This window comes from Petaurus breviceps, unplaced genomic scaffold, assembly GCF_028583685.1.
Source record: "Petaurus breviceps papuanus isolate PSGF00001 unplaced genomic scaffold, PetGlider_PUasm1.0 90808, whole genome shotgun sequence".
NCBI lineage: Eukaryota > Metazoa > Chordata > Mammalia > Diprotodontia > Petauridae > Petaurus > Petaurus breviceps.
Genome location: NW_027187349.1, coordinates 11,209,623 through 11,237,254, shown reverse-complemented (window position 1 = coordinate 11,237,254; position 27,632 = coordinate 11,209,623). Strand labels below are relative to the sequence as shown.

General features: G+C 36.4%; 1 protein-coding gene across 1 annotated transcript in view; it reads left to right on the top strand.

Annotated features, from left to right (window-relative positions):
* RPS6KA2 (ribosomal protein S6 kinase A2) overlaps positions 1-27,632 on the top strand; it is a 308,664-nt gene that overhangs the window by 137,824 nt on the left and 143,208 nt on the right. Inside the window, exon 3 of the mRNA XM_069070411.1 lies at positions 9,544-9,625. Within this exon, the coding sequence (XP_068926512.1) occupies positions 9,544-9,625 (82 nt within the window). The remainder of the gene's footprint in view (positions 1-9,543; positions 9,626-27,632) is intronic.

The window sequence follows — 27,632 nt, the reverse complement described above, 5'->3', positions numbered from 1 at the left end:
GGAGCAGTAATAATGAAGGGAGAGAAAACAATACTCCCATTCTCCTCCTTTCTATTCCATAGCATAAAATGCAGTTTCACTCTTAAAGGTAATTATTTTTTAATAGTAATAACTACAGTGTTGTAAAAAAAAAATGAAGACCTATCAAGATTTACAGACCCCAGTCAACATGATAACCAGGATTCCAGGGGCCCAGTGATAAAGAAGCCTACCCATCACCTAACAGAAACGTGTTAGACTCAAGAGGCAGAGACATCTATTTTTGGACATGACTGATGCAAGAATTTGTTTTGTTTATTTTGTTACAAAGACTTTGATTTTTTTTCCCAGAGTGAGAAATGGAGGGACACTAAATGCTTGCTAATTTACATGTCTGTGTGTTCACATACATACCCTCACACACACATATACATACACATATATGTTTCATTTATAATATAGTATCATTTATGTATACAGATATTCATAGAGATATATTATATATCTTTGGTTGTTTTTTTAAACTCTTATGATTTAAACTGGGATTTCATCAGTATAGAAGTTTCTTGTCTATAAACTCCTCAAAGTGGGCAGATAAGCAGCCCATTTATAATGTGTAACCTAGAGAATTGCCTCAGGCACAGAAATGCAGAGTGATTTGCCAGTGGTCACATAGCTAGAATACAACAGAGATAAGACTCAAACCCAGATCTCCCTGACTCCAGGCAGGTCCTATGTTGCCTCTGACAAAGAACCATCTCTTCCCTTTAACTTACATTAAACATGCAGGGATACTTTAAAAACATTTCTAACTAATGGTTACTGGCATCTGTGACCAGCAGTCACTCTATGACTCTATAGGGCAAGTATAATAATGATATTTCATTAAACTCCAGTGGAATAATAACATGTTCTAGTAGAGGCCTGTAGTTAGGTAGAGTGGCATACAAATTGATGGCACTCAACTGAAGAATAGGGACATACTTTTGTTATTCACAATGAGTATATGCCTTACTTTAAGAAAACCAACATATGGGGCAGCTAGGTGGCACAGTGAATAGAGTATTGGCTCTGGAGTCAGGAGGACCTGAGTTCAAATCCAGCCTCAGACACTTAACACTTACTAGCTGTGTGACCTTGGGCAAGTCACTTAACCCCAATTGCCTTGCCTTCCCCCCTCCAAAAAAAAAAAAGAAAACTAACATATAAAAACCCCAAACTTGTGAGATTATTTATGAGTGTTACATCAAGAAAAATATTATTTGCCATAAACCAGATTCAAGTTGTCTTAATTGAGTTCTCCTACTTCCACAACATCATTAACCTTTATTCTTTTCTCTTCGATCACATGGGCATCACCTTAATTCAGGCTCTGGTCACCACTTGCCTGATCTCTTGCAATAGCCTCTTAATTGGTCTCCCTGTGTATAGCCTCTCTCCCCTTCAATTTATGTTCTACAAAGCTGTCAAAATAATATTTATAAAGCACAGGTCTGATCAGTAAATTCTTCTATTCAAGAATATAGGATCAAATACAAACACTTCTGTTGGCATTTAAAAATTTTGCAAAATAAGATACATAGGCACTGGTGCATAGAGATCCACCATGCCCTACTGGAAAAGTCTAAAGGGGTATGGGAGAAAATATGGGAGAGAGCAGATTGGAGGAGGGGATATCCTGTGGGACTGCTATTTTGGGGCAGTGGGTAGGGAAAAAATGGGGAGAAAATTTATAACTCAAAATCTGGCGGAAAGGAATGATATAAATCAGAAGTTAATAAAGCATTTGAAAAATGAAAAGAAATAAAAAATAAAAAACCCTTTGCATTATGATTTCTGCCTATACATTCCTCCTTTTCATGACTCCAGCCAAACTGACATATTTTCTGTTCTTTGTAAACAACATTCCGATGCTTGCTTCCATGTCTTTGCGTAGTCTGTCCCACTTTCTCTTGTTCTCTTTCTCCTCACTTTCTCCCTTTTGGAACCTCTTCTTGCTGTTGTTCAGTCATGTCTGACTCTTCGTAACCCTGTGAACGATACTGAATTCTCTGTTCTATAGTCTTTTAAAATGATCTTCCTCTCTAACAAACAGCTCTTTTTAAGAGAATAGAAGGCTTACCACAGTTCAGGCAATACCACAAACTGACTGCAGCTTACTCTGCCATTTCCAGATGATATCAGAAAAGAGAAGAAGAATGATTTTTTTCTGAGAACAGTAAATGAAACAGTACAGAGTTGTTGGGATGAGTAAGCACTTGTACTTTGCACTTCAATATCTATTGTGCCATACCTTACAATGTCGTACTTCCCTTTGCCTAGTGGTTGAAAGGGAAATGAACCCAAGCCCTTAAATATGCTCAGAGCATCTTATTGATTGAGTGATTTGCCATTTCCTTTTTCAGTGAATTAAGGCAAATAGAGGTTAAGTGACTTGCCCAGGGTCACACAACTGGTAAGTATCTGAGGCTGAATTTGAACTGAGATCTTCCTGACTCCAGGTCCAGCAGTCTATCCAGTGAGCCACCTCACTTCCCCCACACCTCTAGCTCCTTTCAAAGCTCAGCTCATCTCCAATTAAGAGGCCTTTCTTGATTGGATTCAGTTGTTAATACTCTTTCTCCTTGATTTTACATATTTATTTTTGCATGTATTGTATATTTATTTATTGGTGTGTTGTTTCACCTTAGTAACAAACAATTTAAGGCAGACGCTGTTCTGAGTTTGTCTTTTTGTTCCTAACAAACCTAGTACATAATTGGCACTTAAATACTTGTTGAATTTAATTAATTTGAATTATGTGTGGAGGGATCTTTCTGTTCATTTGTTTGTTTTTTAATCACTTACCATTTAAAAGAGAGCTAGCTGAACAGAAAAGTTGTTTGGGGAAGTAAGAGAAACTTAGAAGTAACCATTAGTTAGAAATGTTTTTAAAGCATTCCTGTGTGTTTAATGTAAGTTAAAAGGAAGAGATGGTTTATTTTGAGAACCAACATAGGACCTCTCTGGAGTCAGGGAGACCTGGGTTCGAGTCTTAACTCTGTCATATTCTAGCTATGTGACCACTGGCAAATCACTCTTTGCTTCTATGCCTAGGGCAATTCTCTAGGTTATACATTACAAGTAAACTGCTTATCTGTATGACTTTGGGGAGTTTGTAGACAAGAAACTTCTATACTGATGAAATCACAGGTCCGAACCATATTAATAATACTAATACCAATGATAATAGATTCAAGTCTAAATATATGTATTGTATAACAATACATATATTTATAACATATACATGTATAACTAAAACAATTATGTAAACTGATGCACATTTGTAATTTTAATCCTGTGCGATCTGCAAAGACCTGAGTTCAAATTCTGTTTCAGATACAGGATCCTAAGCAAGTTTTTTGTAAAATTGGAAAAACAATAGTGTCTACCTCCCAGGGTTGTTATGAGGATTAAATGAAATAAGGCATGTAAAATGCTTTGCAAACCTTAAAGTGCTACATGAATGCTGTAAGTTTTTCAGTACTGTCCAACTCTTCATGACCCCTTTTGGGATTTTCTTGGCAGAGATACTGGAGTGTTTTGCCATTTCCTTCTCCAGCTCATTTGACAGATGAGAAAACTGAGGCAAATAGGGTTAAGTGACTTGACCAGGGTCACACAGCTAATAAGTGACTGGTCACCTTTGAACTCAGGTCTTTCTGTCTCTAGAACCAGCACTCGATCTACTGTGCCACCTAGCTGTCCAATATAATTCTTTGGGTTACAGTTGTATCTTCTGAATTTTTTCTATTTTATTTTTATCACTCTATGTCTCAGTTCTCTGAAAACTGTATTTTTTTAAACTGTTTGGGCCCAAATCAACCACTGTCTTTTTGTCTTCAGCATTTATACTCTCTTGCTAATCTCTGGAGCCCAAGTCACAAAGGAACAGGAAACAAGTTAATGAAAACTTAAGGAGGGTAGAACCTTCATAGCTGTGTGTGGTCGGATTAGGAACATAGTTAATTCAACTGACATTTATGTATGTGCTCAGAACCATGCTAGACACTGTGGGGAGTGAAAGAGAAGTAAGGGTCTGTCTGTCTTCAAAGAGCTAACCTAATTAAAAAGACAAAACATACATACATGAAGCTTTTAAAAAGCAATAACAATGCAGCGGCTAGGTGGTGCAGTGAATAGACCATTGGCCCTGAAGTCAGGATTACTGGGTTCGGATCCGGCCTCAGACACTTAACACGAAAACTAGCCGTGTGACCTTGGGCAAGTCACTTAACCCCAATTGCCAAGCCAAAAAAAAAAAAGGCAATAACAATGAAGCAGTTTGTTAGGGTAGTTTAAAGTGTACAAAGTACTTTTCTAACAACACCTATATTAAGCAGATAATGTAACCCTTAATAACCCCATTTTATAGAATATAGAACTAGGGCTCAAAAAGTTTAGACCATTTATGTTAAACTACATAGATAGTAAGAGACAAAAGTTGATATTTGAACTATAGGTTCTGGGAGGACCAATGTCAAATCCATTGGTCCTTCTGCTGTACCCTAGTCTATAAAAGCATAATGTGATTAAATATCAAAATGAATTGCCCAAAGAATAAGTCTCGTGGGAGGAATAAGTCCTGTGGGAATTTAGAGGACAGAGAGATCAGATGATCCAGAATAATCCAGGAAGATATTCCCTCCCCCGCCTTCTCCATTGTCCTTTCCCCTACATATTTGCTTTTAAACAAGGATGTAGGAAACAACTCTTTAAAAAAGAGAATGACTTTTTAAAATTTTCCATTTATTTTATTTTTAATTTATATAATAAAACAACAATTTGCATAATATAGTATAATTTTTAAAAAGATGATTGCACATGAAACTGCAAATCTATTATGTACAACTTGCTATTCCTTTAAAATATATAATAAAATTATCATGTAAATTTTTTTCTTTTTCTTTTCTTCCCCCTGTCCTAGAGATGGCTACCATTAGATACAAATGTGTGTGTGTGTATACACATACATAATCATTCTATACATCTATTTATCAGTTCTTTCTCTGGATATAAATAATGTATTCCTTCATATGTTCTTTGTAGTTAATTTGGTATTTATAATATAAAATGACTTATTCACTCAAAGTTATTCATAAAACAATGTTCCCTTGGTTCTGCTCATTTTACTCTTCATTATTTCATGCAAGTCTATCCATGTTTTTCTAAAATCAACCAGCTCAACATTTCTTTTAGCACCAAAGTATTCTATCACAATCATATACCTCAACTTGTTCAGCTATTCCCCAATTGATGGACATCCCCTCAGTTTCCAGTTCCTTGACACCACAAAGAGAGCTACTATAAAAATTTTAGAATATATATATATATATATTCTTTTCCTTTTTCCTTGATCATCTTTGGAAATAGACCTAGTAGTGGTATTGCTGGGTCAAAGGGTATAGGCAGTTTAATAACTCTTTGGGTGTGATTCCAGATTGTTCTCTAAAATGATTAGATCAGTTCACAGTTCTACCAACAGTGTATTAGTGTCCCATTCTTTTTTTTTTTTTTTTAAGCAATTGGGGTTAAGTAACTTGCTCGTGCTGAGTGTCTGAGCCTGGGATTCGATCTCCAGGTCATCCCAACACTGGAGCCGGTTCTCTTACTCACTGAGCCACTTGGCCGCCCCTAAGCAATTAGGGTTAAGTAACTTGCTCAAGGTTACACGGCCAGGTGTTTCTGGGTGGGTGCTAAGTGTCTGAGCCCGGGATTTGATCTCCAGGTCATCCTGACACTGGAGCCGGTGCTCTTACTTGCTGTGCTACCTGGCCACCCCAAGTGTCCCATTTTTTTTACATCCCACTTTACCTTCAATCATTTTATCCAATCTGATAGGTGTAAAATGATATCTCAAGATTGTTTTAATTTACTATTTCTCTAATCAATAATGATTTTGAACACTTTTTCATATGACTAAAAATTGTTTTGTTTTTTTTTATCCAGAAATTGCCTGTTCATATCCTTTAAATATTTATCATTTGGGAAATGACCCATATTCTTAAGAGTGATTTTTAATGGTAGCATTTCAGTTGATGAATATTTGGGGGCCAGGTAGCTTCTTAGTGCCCTTCAAATACTTTTCTGGAGGGAGGCAGATCACAATCAGTTTCCTCATTCAGCTTAATTAGTGCAATATGAAAGTTTGCTTTCTCTAAGCTGATCTCTTTTAGAGGAGACAGTAATTATGTTAATGTCCTCTGAAACAACATAGGATTCCCATTTGACTCATTGGTTTTAGAAGAGACCACATATCAACAGCAATCTTCCATCGTGGAGAAATAGCTGAAGAGTAACTAGAGTTGGGTCATTTTGTGGTTGTAATTTTGCTCATTTAAATATACACATTAGTGTATGCTGCGTTTTAAGATGGTATGGCATACAGCCTGGGCTGCTTAATATTGTACGTTGCACTAATTGCCTAATTTCCTTACATTGTGGCATTCTGGGTTAGTGAAATGACAATTCTAATAATGAAATGTAGAAGCCCATCAAAAGTTGCCTTTATTAGGTGCTAAGGATTGAATGGCTATTTTTACTAAAATTGCCCAGCGTTGTTTCAAAACAGTTTTAACTACCCAGGGTTTTATTTCCAGATTATGAAAATAGGAGGGAGGAGGCAAGAGGAGAAAGAATTCTAATGTGTAACACGAATGAGTGAAAGAATATTATTACTTTCAACTCCATTTGTGGGGTTGTGGTTTTTATTGCTGTTTTATGTTTTTTGAGCTTTGCAAAGTAGGCCCCACTTGCTTTAAAAAGAATGTCTTTTTTTATTATTAACTTTAGAAACAAACAAATCTGAACATTTTCATATACAAAGTAGAGAAAAAAGGACACTGTATAGGAGAAAAAAGGAAATTATGGAGTTTAATTATGTAATAAATTTAACATGATAGCACTAATACTGACCTGATTGTCAATGTTCCTTTCTGCACTTTTTTTAGGTCTTCTGTATGTTTTTTCAAGCATTTCATTGAACCATTAAAAGAAAAGGGGAAAAAAAGGTCTTGTAACATATGTATAGTTAAGAAAGATAAATTCCCACATTGTCTATGTCCAAATTCTTTCTGCATATTAGCTCTCTAAAGAGGTGGACATCATTCTTCATCATCAGTGCTCTGTAATCATGATGGGTCATTATTGCATTAATCAGAATTCTTAAGTTTTTAAAAGTTCATTTTTATAATGTTTTTATCACATAAATTGTTTTCCTCAATCTGCTTGCTTCATTCTGCATCAGTTTAAGGCTTCTGAGGTTTCTCTAAAGCTATCCCTTTCATCATTTCTATGGCACAATAGTATTCCATTCCATTCATATCCTATACTTTATTTAGCCATTTTCAAGTTGGTGGATATCTTCTTAGTTTCCAATTCTTTATCACCACAAAAAGAACTACTGTAAATATTTTTGTTCATAAGGGTCTTTTGCCTCTTTCTTTGATTTCCTTAGGGTATAGACCCCAGTTGTGGTGTTGGTGGGTCAAAGGGTATATAGGGACCTATACCAAGAACTTACTTTGAATGTAATTAAGGTAACCTGCACCAAGATAAGTGGTTGTGCCTTGAAACCACAAGGTACAAGTTTTAATCTAAAATGTAGTTTGAAAAATGTCTTGGGGTTTTGGTGGACTCTGAGCTCAAATAGGTATCAGCAATATGATAGCCCCCAAAAGTTAGTGTGATCCTGGGGAACAGTAACAAAAGCATTGCATCAAGGAATAAATGGATACTAGTCCTTCATCATTGTTGTTGTTCATATTTGAAGAGGACCAATGACATCATGATGTTGGGGTCAAGGTACCATGTGTTCAGCTGTGGCTGATCAGTCCAACACAAGCTCGGAAGGCTCTACCAAAGGTCAAGCACAAATAGTCCATTTGAATATCAGGAACAGAAATGTCTCTAGATTTGTGCATCTCACATTTCCTTTATGCTACTGTGATTCTGCTTTGCTTGTAGAGCACAGCACTTTCTTTGATGAGGACACACCATATTGGGCAGTCCTGTGCTAGAGTGTCCTATGTCTCACAATCCATACTAAAGTTCTTCAGAGAAGCTTTGAGAGTCTCAGTATCACTTTGTCCTCCATTGGAATGTTTGCCTCATGCTAGTTCTTTGTAAAATAGTCTTTTAGGTAACTGTACATTTGACATTCGGGCTACTTAGCCAGTCCACCAGAGTTGCATTCTTTACAAGAGAGTTTTAATGTTTGGCAGTTCAGCTAGAAAGAAGATTTCAGTGTCCAGTATATCTTGCCAGGTAATCTTCAGAATTTTCTGAAGACAATTGAAATGGAAATGAACCTTAGACCACATACAGAGGACTATATCCAATTATGTGCACCAAAGTTTGAGAAGGACGTTTATAAGTTAGAAAATATCCCAAAGAGAACAATCAATATGGAGAAGGCCCTTGAGTCCACATCATATAATTATCTATTGAAGGACCTGGGGATGTTGACTCTAGTGAAGAAAAAACTCAGGGATGATATGATAGCTCTCTTCAAGTATTCGATGGGTTCTATCGTAGAAGAGAGACTAGATTTGTTCTATTGGGTCCCACAGAGAAGAACAAGGAGCAAAAAGTGAAAGTTCCAAAGAGGCAAATCCAGACTTGAAGATAGGAAAAAACCTTCCTAACAACAAGAGCTGGAATGGGCTGCTTCAGGACGTTCTGGGCTTCCTTTCATTGGAAGTCTTCAAGCAATGGTTGGATGAAGCCTTGTTGGGTATGTTGTGGTAGGGATTCTTTCTAGGGACTAAATGGCCACTGAGGTCCCTTCCAACCCTCAAACTCTGTTTCTGGAGATTTTTATCATATCAGAGCCATTCATTTTTCATCCTGCATAAGAGACTCCATCTAAAGACTCTGGGCATTTTCATTGAATGTCCCCCGTTTCTGGAATTCTGTCCTTCCTCATCTCTGTCCCTGGATTTTTTCATCTCAGCTAAAATTCCACCTGTTATAAGAAGCCTTACTCAATCCTTCTTAATCATAGTGCCTTCTTGCTTCTTAGCTCCAATTTAACCCATATCCATCTTGTTTGTACATGGTTGTTTGCATGCTGTCTCCTATTGGACTGAAAACTCTGTGAGAGCAGGAACTGTTTTTGTTTTGAGTGGTTATTTTTGTTTGTTTGTTTTGCCTTTTCTTTTATTCTGGTACTCACCACACTGTAGGTACTTAAAAAGTACTCGTTGACTGACTCATTATCAGTTTTTAAATAAAAGAATCAAAATAAATTAAGCTCTTTGCTAAAACCACAAAGCATAAGCAGTAGGTAGCATTATGAGTAACTATATTTAAAATGGTGACACAAATTAGAGGAAGATTTAAGAAAATATATGATTCAATATTTTTCTCATTAATACTAAATAATTTGCTACCAAATCCAAGCCTTTCTTTCTTGCTAGGCCGGAGGAGCATGCTTGTTTTTCAACTTATAATTTCTTTTCAGTGGATGCATGTTTTCTTTATTGAGTTGTCTACCCAGTGACTACAGATGTTTTCTCTCCTTAGGTGTTTCTTGTAAGGAAGATCAAGGGTTCAGATGCTGGACAACTTTATGCCATGAAGGTTCTTAAGAAAGCAACATTAAAAGGTAATAATTCTGAAAAATGAAATATATTCAATTGTTTACTGCTGTGAATTCTACTTTGCTTGTTGTCTGTGGGAAGCACACAGTGCATTAAGTCTTGGAAACTTCCAGCCACAATTGCTAAAGCAATATATACATTTCTGGCATGCTGCCCCTGACTGGGAATAAACAGTATAAAAAGCAAGTTTGTGGATATTGAGAAGATTTTCTAAGTCATTTCAGTCATTTTCAGAAAACACTTTGTATGGAACACCCCCATCTTGTCCCCTTATGTTCAACTGTAAAGTAGCATCTTTAGAAATGAGCAAAACTCAGGGGGGAAAAAGGCAAGTTGTGATTATATGAGGTATCATAAATCAACCCAGCCATCACACATCAGTGCCTTGCTCAGTGTACAATGAAATAGGTTTCATCGGTTCTGTTATTCTCCTTTCTAATGCCTGTTTCTGTGTTCTGGAAATGTAACTCAGCAATTTATTCTCTTTCTGTGAATATATGAGCATTCAGAAGAAAAAAAAAACAAGAATATTTTATTAGTTAAAATTTGGCTCTTTACTCTATCACCAGACATTAACTGAATATCTAAAATGTTCAAGATATTAGGCCTGTGAGACATCCAAAGTAGAATGTGATTTGTTCTATGCCCTGAAGGACCTTACCACCAAATTGAGGACATTTCCCCAAAAGAGAAAGTCTACTATAAAAACATGCCTTAGTCAGGGGAGTAGAAAAATAGATAGTTCCAGAGGGAAGAAGTAAGATTCAAGTAGACAACCTCTAATTTCAGGGAAGTAGTAAGAGGAGAAGAAAGAAAAGAAAAGGAAAGAAGTTTCCGAAAGTTGTATTTCTTTTCTTTTCCTTCAGGTTATTTCATTCCTTTTGTCTTTTATACAACAGTCATTTCCCAATATATCCTAGAACTCCATAGAACTCTCTTGTAACAAAGAAAGACAATTGAGTAAAACCAGCTACCACAGTATTCATGTCTCAGAGAAAATGCAACATTCAACATCTGTAATTTTTTGTCTTCTGCCTAATGAAGGATCATATGTTACAATATCGCCTCTGGAGGAAGTTGTTTTCCTGGAGATTTTTGTCAGATAGCACTTTTTGTATTAGGGTATTGACAGGAATCTGATCACAAATCAAATATACCCTGGAAAATAAACCTCCCAGGTAACTGTAGAAAAAGCAAGGAGACAAAACAGACTCCAAACCTGTGTCAGAAGTTTGGAAGGCAAGAGAAAATGACACAGCAAATGAAGGGAAGAAAGGCAGCTGAATTGTTGGAACTACCCAGTAAGCTCAAGGTTCTTCCTCTAGAAAGTGAGCATAGCCTCCACCTAGTGCTCTTTAAAGAAAAGAGATCAAGTACTGATCATAAAAAGAAGGGATAAGACCTGCCGGTGGTTTAGCCCTTACTAAGGGCTACTGAGTCAGCCATGTGCCAACCTGACATAAATAATCAGGGCATATGCTGTCTTTCAGGGGAAGAATCCAAGATTTTACAGAAAATTTCCTGAGACTTCTCAGAAGGAACAACCAATCCAATAACTAGTGATTCATTTGGGGGTGAATGATACTATCAGAAATAACCTAGATAGGGCATCTCATATTATGAAGGCAAAGGAAGTAAAAACTTTAGGTGCCCACATGATGTTTGCCTCGTGGCTACCAAATGAAGGTAGGAATTTCAGAAGAGAGAGGCCTATGTGGTAATGACAATAATAACTCACATTGCCTAGGACTTTAAGATTTACAAATTTCATTCTTCATAACAGTGCTGTGCACATGTTATTCAGTGCTTAATAGATTAGGGAATTGAGGCTCTAAGAGGTTTAGTATTATGTCCACAAACAGAGAGCTAGTGGGTACCTGAGGTGGGATGAGAGCCAGGTTTTCTTGATGTAAGTCTAGCAATTTATCCAATTTACCATGTTAACTAGCAAATGAATAACTTGCTAAGAAGATTGTGTCAAAGAATTGGACTTGAATTTCTGTACCTTGGCTTAATATATAGGAATAAGAGGCTCTTGGCCAGGAATAGATTATATCTAATAAGAAAATATTTGCCTAAAGATTTATAGACTAAAGCAAGAGGTTTTTAAATGAAAATGAAAAGAAGGGAGGATAAACTTCCCACATATATGCACTAAATCAAATGTTATTTTTTAATTTAATTTAATTTTTTTAACATTTTAAGTTCTGAACTATCTACTTTCCTCCTTCCTCACACTAGAGAAGGCAACCATTTGATATAGATATATAAATATATGTAAAACCATGTTATACATACTTTAGTTTATCAGTTCTTTCTCTGGAAGTAGATAGCATCATCCTTCATAGGTCCTTTGTAGTTGAGTATTTATAATACTCAGAATACCTTGGTCATTCACAGCTGTTTTTTGAAAAATATTGCCGTTACCCTATAGAATGTTTTCTTAGTTCTTATTTCATTCTTTACTTTTTCATACACGTATTTCCATATTTTTCTAAAATTAACCAGTTCTTCATTTCTCACAGTACAGTTGCATTCCATTACAGTCATATACCACAATTTGTTCAGCCATTCCCCATTTGAGGGCATCCCCTTAATTTCCACTTCATTGCCACTAAAAAGAGAGCTGCTATAAAGATTTTAGAACATATAGGTTCTTTTCCTTTTTCCCTAATCATCTTTGAAAATAGACCTAGTGGTATTGCTGGGCCAAAAGGGTATAGGTAGGCACTTTTATAACTCTTTGGGCATAATTCCAGATGGCTCTTTAAAATGGTTAGATTAGTTCACAATTCCACCAACAGTGTATTAGTGTCCCATTTTTTCCATGTCCATTCCAACATTTGTCATTTTCCTCTTCTGTCATTTTAGTCAATCTGATAGGTGTGAGATGACATTTCAAAGTTGCTTTAATTTGCATTTCTCTAATCAATAATGACTTAGAACATTTTTTCACGTGAATATGTATGGTTTTGATTTCTTCATAAAAAACTGCATATTCATATCCTTTGACCATTTATCAATTGGGGAACAAATATTATTGATAATAATAAGGACAACATAAGAAGAAATCAGAAGAGAGGTGCAGTAATTCATAGAAGATGCTAACCAAAAAAAAAAAAAGGCAGTGCTAGTATTCACGACCTCAAATGGCTTTACATAAATGTGCAATTAATTCATAAAGTGAATTAGAAATCTCATTATGGAGGGGGCGCCTAGGTGGTGCAGTGAGTAAGAGCGCCAGCCCCGGAGCTGGGAGGACCCGGGACCAATCCTGGCCTCAGATACTTAACACCCACACAAACCTTGTGTAACCTTGGACAAGTTACTTACCCCCAATTGCTTTAAAAAAAAAGAAAAAGAAAAAGAAATCTCATCATGTTACAAAGAGATAAATTGAACCTCATAGCTATTACTAAGCTTTGGTACGATGAGATTCATGACCATAATATGGAAGATAAATCATTATACATTTTTTTCAAAAGGAACTGATTAGATTTTCTTTAAAAAGTGGTCCAGAGTAATATCTTATATAAAGAAAAAGTTGCTGTGAGAACTACAAATAAGAGGGGGAAACATGGCAAAAAAAAAAAAAAAACCTTTGCGTGAAGATTAATGAATGGAGAAATAGGAGATATAGAGGGTGTCCCAAAATCTTCGTGCAATCTTAAACTATTAAACTTAAAAGTTTTAAAAAATTAAATTTAGTAAAATTAAAGCTATATAAGGTATTAAAGCTTAAAACTGCATGAAGACTTTTGAGACACTCTATATTATTATAGTAGTTACAGAGCACCAATGCAGAAGGAGAAAATGGATGATGAATTGAGATCATAATTCTGACTCTGATGTATGATATACAGCAGTAATGGAAAACTTTAACTATCTACACTTCTGAAGCTTTGTCTCTTCTAAAACAAACAAACAAAGCACCCTAGGAACTATTGCTTTTCCTTGACAATAATTTCATTCATTAAATGATGAAGGAAATGAAGGAAGCAGCTTTTCTAGATCTGATTCTTACTAATAAGGAGGGCCTTATTTCAGAAGAAACCTGTGATTCTAATTCTGAAATTGTTTTCACCTTCTCCAGAGAAGTACAATAAAAAGCAAAGCCTTTCCCAAAGGAATTGGGAAATCATTGCACCTTGCTCTCATCTCTTCTGAGGTCTTTATTCCACCAAGGATAATACTTTGTGAGGACTAAAAGTTCTGACTTTATCATGTATACTGAGAATTCAGCCTTGGATTCCTCACACTTCAGTAGTTCATGAGAATTCTTTGCTTAGGACTTAGTCTTATCACATAATTCTGTGAACAATGTGTTCAGACTTTGTGAATTAGTTATTATAATGTAGGAACTCTACATAAGCTGCCTGACAAGGGATAGAAATAAAATTTCAATTCCCAGGTTAATCAAATTATGCTTTAAAAGTTAAGCTCAGAAGTAAATGATGTATTTGCATTTTATTTTCATCTTGTGGGTTTTTTTATTGGATCAGGGTGAAGGAATAATAGGAACTTTTTTTGTTCTTTAATCTAAATGGAATTTAGAATATTGAGTTAACCCTAAATTAAGATGAAATCTTTATGAAAACTTTGACAAGGTAAGGCATGGGTATTTTCGATGAAGCTTGCATGTAGGAATGTGTGATTTAAAATTTACATCAAAATGACTGCACTATGTGTTTCTCTTAGGACAAAATCTACATACGCTATATCAGATTTGGAAGTTAACTCCACTCATCTCCATTAGCCATCTTCCCCCAAATCTTGAGATTCTCTTGCCCCTAAAAGACTAAAGAAGTGTAGGCAATGTCCCTCTGTTTTAATTATAGATGGATTAGTGTCTCCCTGTAAATGGAAGAAGAAAATATAAGTGGCTATTAAATGGTACATTTCAGTGGATTTGAGGGAAAGATTTGGGGTTATAATATTAGTGGGCATGATGGTATTTTATGAATAATATTTAAAGATATTTATTTACTGATAACTGCATACAAAAAATAAAAACTCTAATTTAGCCTAATCAAATTCCAATTATCATAATAGAGTTGAGGAGAAAGGCATTAGGAGTCAACACATTTGTCTTCAACTTTGGTTTCAGTTACCAAATAGTTATGTGGACTTGTTTCAAAGCCTCATTTTCATCACTTGTAGCATTAAGTGGTTGAAACAGATAACATCTAGACTTAAAATTCTTTAAATCTAAATTATTTAAATAGTCTAACCCAGTTTATCTGTCTGGATGATAGGAACTGATTATGTTACCTTTCATCATCATCATGATATGCTGAAGAATAGATCATATTTAAAAGACTTAGATGGTGACCAAGAATTGGAAAATCAGGGGATGCCCATCAATTGGGGAATGACTGAACAAATTGTGGTATATGAATGTAATGGAATATTACCATTTCTTTTTTTTTGCCTTTTTTTTGGAGTGCAATTGGGGTTAAGTGACTTGCCCAAGGTCACATGGCTAGTTTTTGTGTTAAGTGTTATGTATTATTGTGTTTTGTGTTATGTGTTAAGTGGCTGAGGCTGGATCGGAACTCAGGTCCTCCTGACTCCAGGGCTGGTGCTCTATTCACTGTGCCACCTAACTGCCCCATAATACTACCATTTCATAAGAAATGATGAGCAGGTAGACTTCAGAAAAACTTAGAAAAAAAAGACTTACATGAACTGATGCTGAGTGAAATGAGCAAAACCAGGAAAACATTATACACAGTAACAGCAACATTGTGTAATGACCAACATTGATAGACTTAGCTCTTCTCAGCAATGCGATGAACTAAGAGAATTCCAAAAGACTGATGATGGAAAATGCTGTCCACATCCAATGAAAGGACTATGGAGTCTGAATAAAGATTGTAGCATACCATTTTCTCTTTGTGTCTGTATCTGTGTCTGTCTGTCTGTCTCTCTCTCTCTTTCTCCCTTTTGGTTTTTTTCTTTCATGGTTTTCCCTTTGGTTCTAATTCTTCTTTACAATATAACTAATGTGAGAATATGTTTAATATGATTGTACATGTATAGCCTGTATCAGATTGCATGCCATCTTGGGGAGAAGGGAGAGGAAGGAGGGGGAGAAAATTAAAACTCAAAATCTTATAAAAGTGAACATTGAAAACTAAAACTAACTAAATATTTGAAAAATAAAAGAGACAATTAGGTGGATAGAGCACTGATCCTGGACTTAGGAAGACCCAAGTTCAAATACAGCCTCAGACACTTACTAGCTATGTGACCCTGGGTAAGTCACATAACTTCTGTCTGCCTCAATTTCCCCATCTGTAAAATGGGAATAATAACAGCACCATCCTCTCAGGATTGTTGTGAGGTTAAAATGATTAAATGCTTTACAAATCTCAAAGCACTCTGTAAATGTTAGCTGTTATTATTAAGAGGTGATGAAGGAACTGAAGCCAAAGAGGCAGGTCATTTGCCCAAGGTAATACAGTTAGTACATAGCAGAGACAGATATTGAACTTAAGTCCGGTGACTCCAAATTTAGCTTTTTCCACACCATGCTATTTTTCTTTCATATGAGGACTTGGGAAGAGACTGAAGATGGTGTGCTGCTATTCTGCTTGAAAACAGTTTGAAAAACTAGAAATGAAGACATCAAAAGAGGAAATACGGGGAATTTAAATAGAAAGGTTATTTTTGGAAAGTCAAATGAAAAAAACAGCTTCTTAAAGACTTAATTTTAAAACTCCAGATTGTTTCTCCAAAAACATTGATGATTATCATGTGTGCCGAAGTGAAAATTGTTGTCAGTGGGATTCCATAGAACTTTTGGCACAAAGGATAATAGCTTGTGACAGCTCTATTTTATCTTTAAATGAGTTTAGAATTGTTACTTTCCTGCCCCCTCCTTTTTAAATGGATGGCGAATCATTCCTAAAGGAAATGTCAAATGCTTGAGGACAGCTGGAAGTGGGGCACACGTGGATAGCACTCCCCCTTCTTTCTCCCCTCCCCATCTGCCAATAAAGTGACTTTGCCTATTACTCAGTTCCTTGAGGAATTTTTCAAATTGACCAACTTCCTTGAGGTTGTAAAGTCCATGTTTTCATTACTCAGTATTGAATTGTAAGAGGTAAAAATGACTTTGTGATGGATTCCACAGAACCCAGATCGTTATATTATAATAGAACATAATTGTTATGTTATAATGGAATGTGATTTTTATGTTGTAATTTTGTTAGGATAAATGAGTTGCCAGAAAACCTATTCTCCTATAATAGGAGACAGATGATATGTACTAACATCTAACGTCTCTGTAGTTAATTATCAAGAGAAAAGAACTTTGACTGGAACAGGAGACTGAGGGAGATGTCTTAAACACACATTTACCCCTAAACCCTTTTCTCTCAAAGCTTATCTAGCTTTTGTGGGAAATTTGTGAGTCTAAGAGGATTTTTAGATAGTTGGGGTATTTGAATTGGAAAGGGGAGAGGGAGTTGACAGAATAATCATTACCTTAAAAATTATCTGAATGAGAACCCCCTGGGAGAGAATAAGTTGTTAGAAATTTCTTCTTCTTCATTCACCTGGCAACCACACAGGTTCAGATATAAATGAAGATGAAGGCAGTCTAGCCCAATCACCCCATTTTACAGATGAGAAAACCGAGGCCCAAAGAGAATGAGTGACTTGCCCAAGATAAGACATGGAATAAGTGACAAAATCTTTGCCTCCTTTCCCTCCCTATAGTCATATAAGCAAAAGTCACCATCTGGGAAATAGGTTCATTGTTATGCTGAGATACTGACATCAACATCTTTTTTTTTCCTTGTTAATTACAAAAATGCTTAAGTTTTTCTAGCCTAAAAATAAAACAAAGCAAAAACCCTTTCCCTCAAGTTATGATCATTTCTCTACTTTTCCTTTACTATAGAACTTCTAGAAATCATATATATGGTCCCCACCTTAATTTCTTACCCTCATTCACTCCACCATCTCTGGTGGTCTATTATCATTAGATGTATTACTATGCTGAAACTCCTCTTTCCTAGGTCAACAATAATCTCTCTTCTCTCCCTCTCCCTTTCTCTAACTAAATTCACTGGTTTCCTTTAACTTTTCTACAACTTTATTTCTGTGGCCTATTTCTGTTTTCTTGACACTCTCATCCCTCCATTTGTTTGACACTTCTCTTTCCTGCTTCTCCTATTTTCTGACTATACCTTTTCAACTCCACTGATTCACAATTTTCTAAGTGACCCCAAGGCTTTATCTTTAACCTTCGGACACTTTTTTCCCTCCCTCTCTACTCTTTCTTAAGCAATTTCATCTACTTCACAATTTATTTATCACCTCTCTGCAGATGACTGCCAAATCTCCTGATCCAGTCCCAGTGTAAGTTCTAAAATCATAGCTTTTGAGCTAGGAACTAACCTTGGCGGCCATCTAACCCCCTCATTTTACAGATAAGGAAACTGAGGCCCAGAGAAGTGACTCATCCAAATTCACTCATTAAGTGACAGAGCCATGATTCAAAACCACATCCCTTGACTCCAAATTCAGCAACCTTTCTGCTCTGAAACACTATCCCTCCTTTTCTCAGCTAAGCCTCCATGTGACATTTCTACCTCTTGGAGACATCTTACCTGATAGTTCTACCACGAACTACCTCAAAATAAACATCCAAAATGAAATCCAGCAGCTCCACTCCCCAGTCTGCCACTCCTCCAAACTTCCCCATTTTCAATGAAGATACCACAAAGCTCTCAACCACCTAAGCTGAAAACCTGAATCATCTTTTATTTTTTTCCTTTCATACGTGTCATATTGCCAATTGCCAAGTCCTGTTGATTCTGCTTCTAAAAATGTCTCCCATCTCTCCTCTTTTTCCACTACCCTATTTCATCACCTCTTGCCTGGACTTATAATAGCCTCCAGTTAATGAAAAGAAGACTCCCCTCCCAGAAATACACTTCTTTTACATGTATTGAATGAGTATCATGAACATAAAATCTTCTATCTCTGACTATAATGTATCTTGACAGACTTTATATAATAATTTACAATCTCACAGCTCTTTCTTTGAAAACAGGATAGCAAGTTTAATAAGCATGCATAATTAAAAATTGTTCATATTGAAGACATTTTTATTAAAAGACAAATCTGGAAATCATTGTTCATCAGAATGAGAATTAGCCCGATCAGATAGCTACACTGCATTAGTCACCTGTAATAGTTTCTAATGTTAAATCACACACAGACACTCACACCCAGATATCACAATTAGGCAAAGAGGATGCATACCCAGAAGGGAAATGAATGAGGCAAGAATTTATGATAGAGAGAAGACATACACTTCATATTGAGGTTAGAAGTGGAGGGTACAGCTTGCAGTGAAAAGACCTGTGGATTCAGCAATCCTGGGTTCAAATCCCACCTCAGAAGCAAACCTTGGGTAAGCAGCTTAATGTCATTGGGCTTCAGTTTTCTTCCCAGTGAAGAACATGAACAAGGTAATCCAAGGTACCTTCTAACAAATTATGACCCTCAGCGTGCTGATATCACCTTTCTTTTCATCCTTTTAATTACAAACATGATCCTAAGCTATGGCAAAAAATTAAGATATTTTTCTCTGGGCTAAATTAGGCCATGCTTGCTGGGGTACTTTGGAGTACTTATTTAGGCACACACACAAAAATAACAAAAGAGCTTTTGAGCCTCTTTGCCCTCAGGAGGGAAGTCAAATGTCCTCTGAGACCCTCTCCAAAGTAGGGGAAAATGAACAAAAATGGCCCTTCCCACAGTATAAGGCTTCAGGAAGAGAAAGCAAGAGGAAAGAAAGAAGGGGGGAAAATTCTAAGTTATCCCTTCTACATCACGACTTTCCTTGTTATGATTTCGATATATAGTGAGTCAGCATAAGAAATTAAATGAGAAATTGGGGGGAGTTTTGCAGAAGCCACAGATGACACAGGAAAAGTTTAGTAACTCAGAAATACAAAAAAATATATACATAGTGTTATAAAATATAAACATATTTTATCTTTTAATACCATAATAATTTGGATTTCTTCTCTGGTACAAAAGGAAGGTCAAAAAATTTTATAAGATTTTTCAGATCACAAGGCTGCCATGCCTCTAGCCCCCACAATGTGCAAGGGATAAAACTTCAGTATACTCTTCAGTATAAATACATCTTTCAAACTGAAGAAAATGTAGATATCATTATCATGCCTTCATTTCCCCTGGTTAGGATATATGTTCTAGCCTCTCTCTTTTAATCTGCTTGTCCTTGTAATCATTTGTTTTTTCTATCTGTAGATATAATAGATGGTTGCACAGAAGATCATTATAGAACACTTAGGTAGCTTTTTAAATCATCAGCTTAACTTACTATGTAAATGAGACATGGGGGTAGAGTGAGAGAAGGGAGAAAGGGAACAGGGTGGATTCATTCTTCTAAATTCTCAGTCCCATGATTATTGGTTGACTTTGCACAGTGTTTCTGGGCCTAGTTTCTTTTAATCCTATTCTCATCCTAGGTAAAGTGTAAAGTTGGACTCCAGAATTGTGAATTCATCCCATGTGAGCTCATGCATAAGCATTGTTGTATTTGAAGGATACAGTAGTCAGGCCTATGTTCAAAGAGATGAAGGCTAATCCTTTCAAGGAAGGAAAACATCTGCTACCCCCTATGTTATTCATCTTCTACAGTCTTTCCCACTGCTCTGATATATCCATTCCATCCTTAGTATGTCTTCCATCTGTCTCTCACAGGCACAGTGCGCCTTACTAATGCTGGTCTTCCTGAATCCACACTTTCTCAAATTTTCATTCCATATACCATGCTGTTGTCCAAGTGATCTTCTTAATGTATCATCTTCATCATGTCATTCCTCTATTCCAAAACTTTTTGTGACTTGCTGCTACCCACAATCAAGGCCCTACACAATCTGACTCCAGCCTAACTGCCCAGCTTCACCTGTGACTGTGAATTCAGCAATCCTGGGTTGAAATCACACCTCAGAAGCAAAGTACCTCTGTGACCTTGGGTAAGGTCTTTTGTAAGAAGAATCCTTCCTGTATTCTAAATTTGAGGTTAAATGGGCTGTTCGTGGTCCTCCATTCTCATCCTGCCCCTTCTTGTTCATATGCCTGATCAACCCACATACCCTCTCCATCTGTTGAAGTCCCTTCTTTCAAAGCACAGCTCTGAGCTGCCACTTCCAGGTGAAAGTGACTTCTTCCCCATCAGATTTCTCCTCACACTGCACTGCCCCTTCACCTTCTCCTTTACTTTTTTGTCTACATCTCATTTTTTCCCTCTCCCAGTAGACTATACTTTCTAGAAGGCAGAAACGATCCTTTCTCACCTTTCTGTGTTATTGTTGTTGTCCAGTCGCATCTGACTCTTCGTGACCTCACAGAACCCTATATATACGGTTACCTTGGCAAAGATACGAGCACGGTTTGCCATTTCCTTCTCCAGTGGATTAAAGCAAACAGATGTTAAGTGATTTGCCCAGGGTCACACAACTAATAAATATCTGAAGCCAGATTTGAACTCAGGTCTTCCTGACTCTAGAACCGGTGAACCACACAGCTGCCTCACTTTACATAGCACCAGGCACATATCAGATACTCAGTAAATCCTAAATTAAATTGAATCAGAGCAACATAAAAGAAGTATACTCCTTCACAAGTGGGGCTTAGAGAAAATATTTATTTTAAAGGATTACTAGGTGTATGAAGTTTCCTATAATGAAACCAGTGAAGAATTATTTCTGTGGGCCATCCATGTAGAAAGGAAAAATCCTAGTATTCATCATACTAGGGCTATACTTATATTATTTTCATTCTCAATTATCTTTCATTCTAACAGCATTTTTTTCTGGGAGTCACAAATTTGGAGTTAGAAGGGACCTGGGGTGCCATTTAGTCAAGGCCCACCCAGGTAAATTGACTTGCCTGAGGTCACACAGGAACTAAATGGCATCATTGGCTTGGAACCCAGGTCCTCTGACTCTAAGCCCAGCTAATTTTACACTGAACCAAACTGACAACTTTACAGCTGCAGTGTGGCAGTTAGTCTGTGCAGAGTAAAATGGTGGGGGAAGGTCATTGCTCTGACAAAAATTCCTCCTCCTCTTCGCTCTGAATTATTACTGGGCAGTTAAAAGTCAAGTCACAAATGTCCATTGATGATTATAGCTGGGGAGAAACCGTGGAAACACACTAGGTAAACTTAAAGGCCTTACTCAATCAATAGAAACCCTTTTCCCCAGAAAATTATACCCTTTTTCTAAGAAATAAAGCCCTGCTCCTGTACTCTGTCAGCAAATCCACTTGAGAATGTCAAAGCTGATATGATGATATTATAGGAATGTAAGTATCATGCTTGATATCCATTACAGTCATGCCAAAATAGCACAATGTTTGCACAGGCCCATTTGGTCTCAAGCCTTAGTTTATTATGTCAAGTATCACTGTATTTGTCTCTACCTACCTTTTATACTGAGATTGCTTATGAAAGACAATTCACTCAAAAACCAATATTAAATTACTCTGTTGAGTTTGTGGCAAGCCATCTAAACTATGTATTTGGATAGCCCTTTCATCTCATACAGAATCTCAGAATTAAATGAAACTTCAAAGATCTTCTAACCTCACCTATCTGTGACCTAAGTTCATATTTGAATATAGTTTCAAGTTCTTGGGAATAAGAATAAGATTTATCTATAAGTACCAGTTATTTGTACTTTTTGTGTAAGCTAGAAGCATTAACTATGCCTTTGTGTATATACACACACATACACACACACACACACACACACACATAGATGATTCCTAATAAAGATTTTGTACTATTTGTCACTATAGACAGTGAATTTCTGAAACGTGTTTCATGCTAAAATTTAGTATGTGTAAAATTATAAGTAGGCTTAAAAGAGAGAGAAGTTTGGAGATAATGAATTAGCTAAAGACTTGTCTCATACTTTACTAAATAAGTAGGGACTATTCACTCTGAGTTCACTCTTCTTCCTTTCTCTTTTCAAAACTCCCTGACATCATCCCCTATTTTCTCTTATTTCACCCAAACTCTGATAAATAGGTGGACCTTCTCCTTGCCAAGGGCACTCATATAGCTTCAATCCTATCCCCTCTCACCTTCTCGAGCAGACTGTCCCTACTCTCATCCCCCCTTCTCACTAATCATCAGTATCTCCCTATCTAATGTTCTTTTCCTGCTGCCTTCAAACATACCCATCTCCTCCTTACTTAAAACCCCCCATTAGAACCTACCATCCCTACAAGTAATTGCTGTCTCCATCCTCTTTCTCAGGCAGTCTATTTGAAAAAGCTGTCTATTTTATTGCCTTCATTTCTTGTCATCTTAATCCCTTTTAAACAATCTGACTTCCAACTCCATAACTCAGCTGAAGCTGTCCTTTCCAGTGACCTCTTAATGGCCAAATCTAATGGCCTTTTTTCCATTGTCATCCTTCTTGATCTTGCAGTTTATGACATTGTTGAACACTTTCTTCCTGAATACTCTCTCTTCTCTGTTTGTTTTTGGTTCTGGTTTTGGTGGGTTCTTTTACTTTCATGTTGATTACTCTTGGTTCCTACCATTCTATTTGTGAGTGTACCACATACCCCCTTCCCCAAATTACCTTGAATTTATTTAATATATATTTTTAATTATATATACATTATGTCCCTGATTGAATGTAAGTTCTTGAAGGCAGACACTTTCATTCTTTTTTTTTTTGCCTATGAATAGAATGTAAACTCTTTAAGAGCAGAACTGTGATTTTTATCTTTGTATCTCAGGTGCCTCCCATCGGGCTTGGCAAATAGTAGGTGCTTAATAAGTATCTGATGGATTTCTCACCCTCATGGAGTTTACATTCTACAAAATTCTAAAGTGTTTCAACTATATAACTTTCATACTTTTAATATTTATTGTAGAAGAAAGAAAAGAGAAATCTCTTAATGGTTATTTCTGCTAGGATGATAAATGAGATTAATATTTTGTTGATTAAATGTTACTTTACTCCTTTTTGTTTACTTTGAGTACTGAATAGCAACTAAATATAAACTTGGTTCTTGGATGTTGAACAATGGAACCACTCATCCAAAGCCATTCTTTTGTTGAGACTTTAAATTTCTCAAAGCTGAAAAATGAATTTTCATTCAGAAACCTAAGAATTAATCTTGAATAGGGTGCAATTTTGCCTCTAGTACCTTTTTATTTGCTTTGAAAGGAAGTCTTGAAAAATAAGTGCTTCATCAGAACTGTGATTTTGGGACGTTATTTAAAGAGATTGACGTTATTTAAAGAGATTGCAGATGAAGTGCACAATTCTAGTCAGTCAGTCGATCTTTCCAGAAACTCTAAAGCCTTATTGGCAAGAGCGTGAGTCCGTCATCTAACTGTATGATCTTCAGATTATCCTCAATGTAAAAAAGATACAGGGGCGGCCAGGTGGAGCAGTGAGTAAGAGCACCAGCTCTGGAGTTGGGAGACCCAGGATCGGTTCTGGCCTCGGATACTTGGCACCACACCCAGAAAGAACTGGCCATGTAACCTTGAGCAAGTTACTTAACCCCAATTGCTTTAAAAAAGAAATGTAGGGTCACAACCTCCTCCAACAACAAACATTTGTTACGTACCTAATACATGCCAAATAAGTCTATGTGACCCACACATGACATTGCTGGACCTATCTTGCTGATTCATAGCATTTGTGGCCAGTGACCCACATCAAGCACTATTATAGTTGCTTTTTTTTTTTAATCAGACAGCTATGTTGGTGATTCACATTCTGCTTGATATGTCTGGTTTTATAGAAAAGAAAAGAAAAAAACAAGGGGTCAGAGTGAATAACAAGTATAATGTGAATCAGCAACTTAGCAGTGATTAATGAATATTGAGTGCAAGGAAAAAAAAACATGTAATGACTGCAAAGCAGACCAGACCTACAAATACTGGGATAATTATGACAGGTCCAGTGAGAGGTATTCAGGAAAGTGGCCCATAGCACTTGAAGACTGAGTATTAAGGGAGCATGCTCCTTTCAAAAGAAAAAAAGTGATCCATAGCTAAATTTACCTGATTCATCATACCTACTAAAATGAGTTGCCAAAATGCCTCCATGTTTTGCTAGCAGAAAAAAATTGTGCCCTTCACACTGGAATGAAGCTCATAGTTACCTCTACATTTGTCACATCCACTGAGGACCACTGCAATGCACCATTATATCTGGGACCTGTGCTGAAGGGTAGATGAAAGTCACAGCTGGTGCAGAAGGTAGCAGCTTGCTTTATTGCATAAAGTAAACCATGAAAATCACATCACCCCGATCCTGCACATGGCTGGAGACTGATACAGTGTTAGCTCAAATTAAGCTCTTTTATCCACATATATAAAGTTTGCCATTAGAAGGGAAGCTCAAAAATTCACTGGGATTTTTCTCTTTTCACTTTTCTAACAGAACAGCCCCATTATATTGTAACTTTAACTTGTGAAATAGCAGAAAAGAAGCATACTGCACGAAGGTCAGACATTGAAGAATTTATTAAATTCCTAGAATTTTAGATCTAAAAGGAGCTTTAGGGTTCACCAAGCCCCATGCCTTCCTTTTAAAACCTTTCAACAAAATACATATTGTCAAAATTTCCATTTAGGACTATTTTGACAAATCTCTACCTCAGCTATCCACAGATCTCAAGAAATAAAAAATGGAGTATCATAATTCCTATATTTCATCATTCACTCTGATTCAGTTATAACAGGAGAAGGAAAAGTATCTTCTTTAATTTCATTGCAATAAATATTCAAAAAGCATCTATTGTGTACAAAGTTCTATGCCAAGGTCGGAGGGTACAAAAATTACACATCCCCTGCCCTCACGGAGCTTATGTTCCATGATATGGACACAGATTGCATGTATATAAAATAATTTGGGGAATTAGTAGTACAATTGGGGGGGTGGGGATCAGGAAAGACTTTGGGGTAGGAAGTAGCTTTCAAGTTGGCCTAATAATACTTTAGTTTGTGCACCTAGAATCAAGGAAAAGTACAATGGAACTCAGCCGCCAAGGTGGGTGGCTTATACAAATTAAGCACCAATTACTTCTCTTCCTATATAATAGAAAATAAAATATTTGTTTCTAAATATACTTCATTCTCAATGGAATTGTGTCTATGTGGCATTGTCATTCAAATGGCAGATCTATTGTCTAAGCCATTTTATTCTGTCCCTAGATATTTCACTGGAAGTCAAGTATACTGCAAAATCTGCATCGTTAGAATATACATTTTGCAGCTCTTTCCCCAACAAAGCTGTGCTAGTGTGGATCTTTTTGGATGAGCAGTCTCAGAAATCCTAGCTTCTCATCTGAGCCTTACATATGTCATGACTATATTTGCTACAACTTGTGTGTGTATATGTGACTAGCCTTGCAGATCTGAGAGGATCATTTCATAAAAGATTCCCCTTTGTCGTGATGTCTTTATCAACATTCCATTCAAATGACAGGACTCATTTCTTTGATTTTTTTTTCTGTTCTCTTAAATATAGCATCTGTCTTTGGAAACCTAAACCCAAGATGTGTTTTATTCATTTTAAACTATCTCCTTATCATGTTTATTTGTTCTTATCATCAGGACTATAATCAGGGGGAGAACGCAATGGATTTATTTTGGGGTGGGCTTGAACCAATCAATCAACCATTATTTTTTAGGCATCCACTAAGTGCAAACATGTCAGGAAATGGGTATACAAATAAAGTCCAGAAGATCTGGGTTCAAATCCTGAAATCACTTAATCTCTGTGCACCTCATTTAACTTCTAACACTAATAATAATAATTGAAGTTTTATAGCCTTTTAAGTTTTGCAAAGAATTTTGCAAATATTATCTCAATTGAATCTCACAACAACCCTGTTAGATGGGTACTGTTATTCCCATTTTATAAATGAGGAAACTGAGACCCACACAGGCCAACTGACTTGCTCAGAGCTACACAGCTTCTGAGAGTATGAGACAAAATTCAAACCTAAGTCTTCCTGACTTTATCCAATTACCATCCAACTCCATCTACTATGCCATGTGTGTATTTCTGTGACATAAAATGTATGAATATCAGTGGAGTCATAGATTCCTTATTGGATTGGAATGTATACATGCCGTATTCCCCTCCCATTAGATTGTAAGCTCCTTGATTGCAAGGATGATAATTTTTTCATGTCTACAACCGTAGTACTTATGTATCTATGCATACATACTGGATTAGTAGGTATGTCATAGCTAATTTTCCCAAAAGAGGAAAATCACGGATCCTGGACATATTCATATACTAGAACTATCAATAGAGATATTTTAACCTGGTTTTCATCATTCCTGAACCCAAACTAAACTCAGTCTATGTGATCACCATTATGCTTTAGAATGTACTTGAATCATCTTAATATTAAGAGCTAAACTGTGATGCAGAAACAAAGCTTTTCAGGTATGATTTAAATGAGGTTAAAACATAAGCATCCAAATACAAGGCCTGTAGTTATCCCAAAGTTACCTTTCATTCAGTCCATTCTGGCCACTTAACTTGGAGGTAAAAAAGAAACTTTACTGCAGAGTTGCAGGGCGTGCTCTCCAATAATATCTTCATAGGATCAATTTGCTACAATTTAAAAAAAGGACAAAACTATTGAAGAAGAGACAGAATTCCTGACAAATGGGTATTTCTGACATGATCTCCATCATATGGAAAAGCTTCCTGAGTCACTGAAGAACCCATTTATTTAGGGCACCTATTCAGATGCCTAGTTATCTAAGAGGGAATGATATTCTTTCCTTTGAACTGGATTTTACGTCAGCAAGTTGTGCAGAGAGACTTTTTATTGAATATTCCTATAAAAGATACTGGGGTTTTTGCATGTAGATATCTTGGTTACTGAAAGCAGCAAGGAAAATATTGTAGCAAAAGAAAACCTGATAAAGTCAAGAAGAACCACTGCCTTTCAAATAAA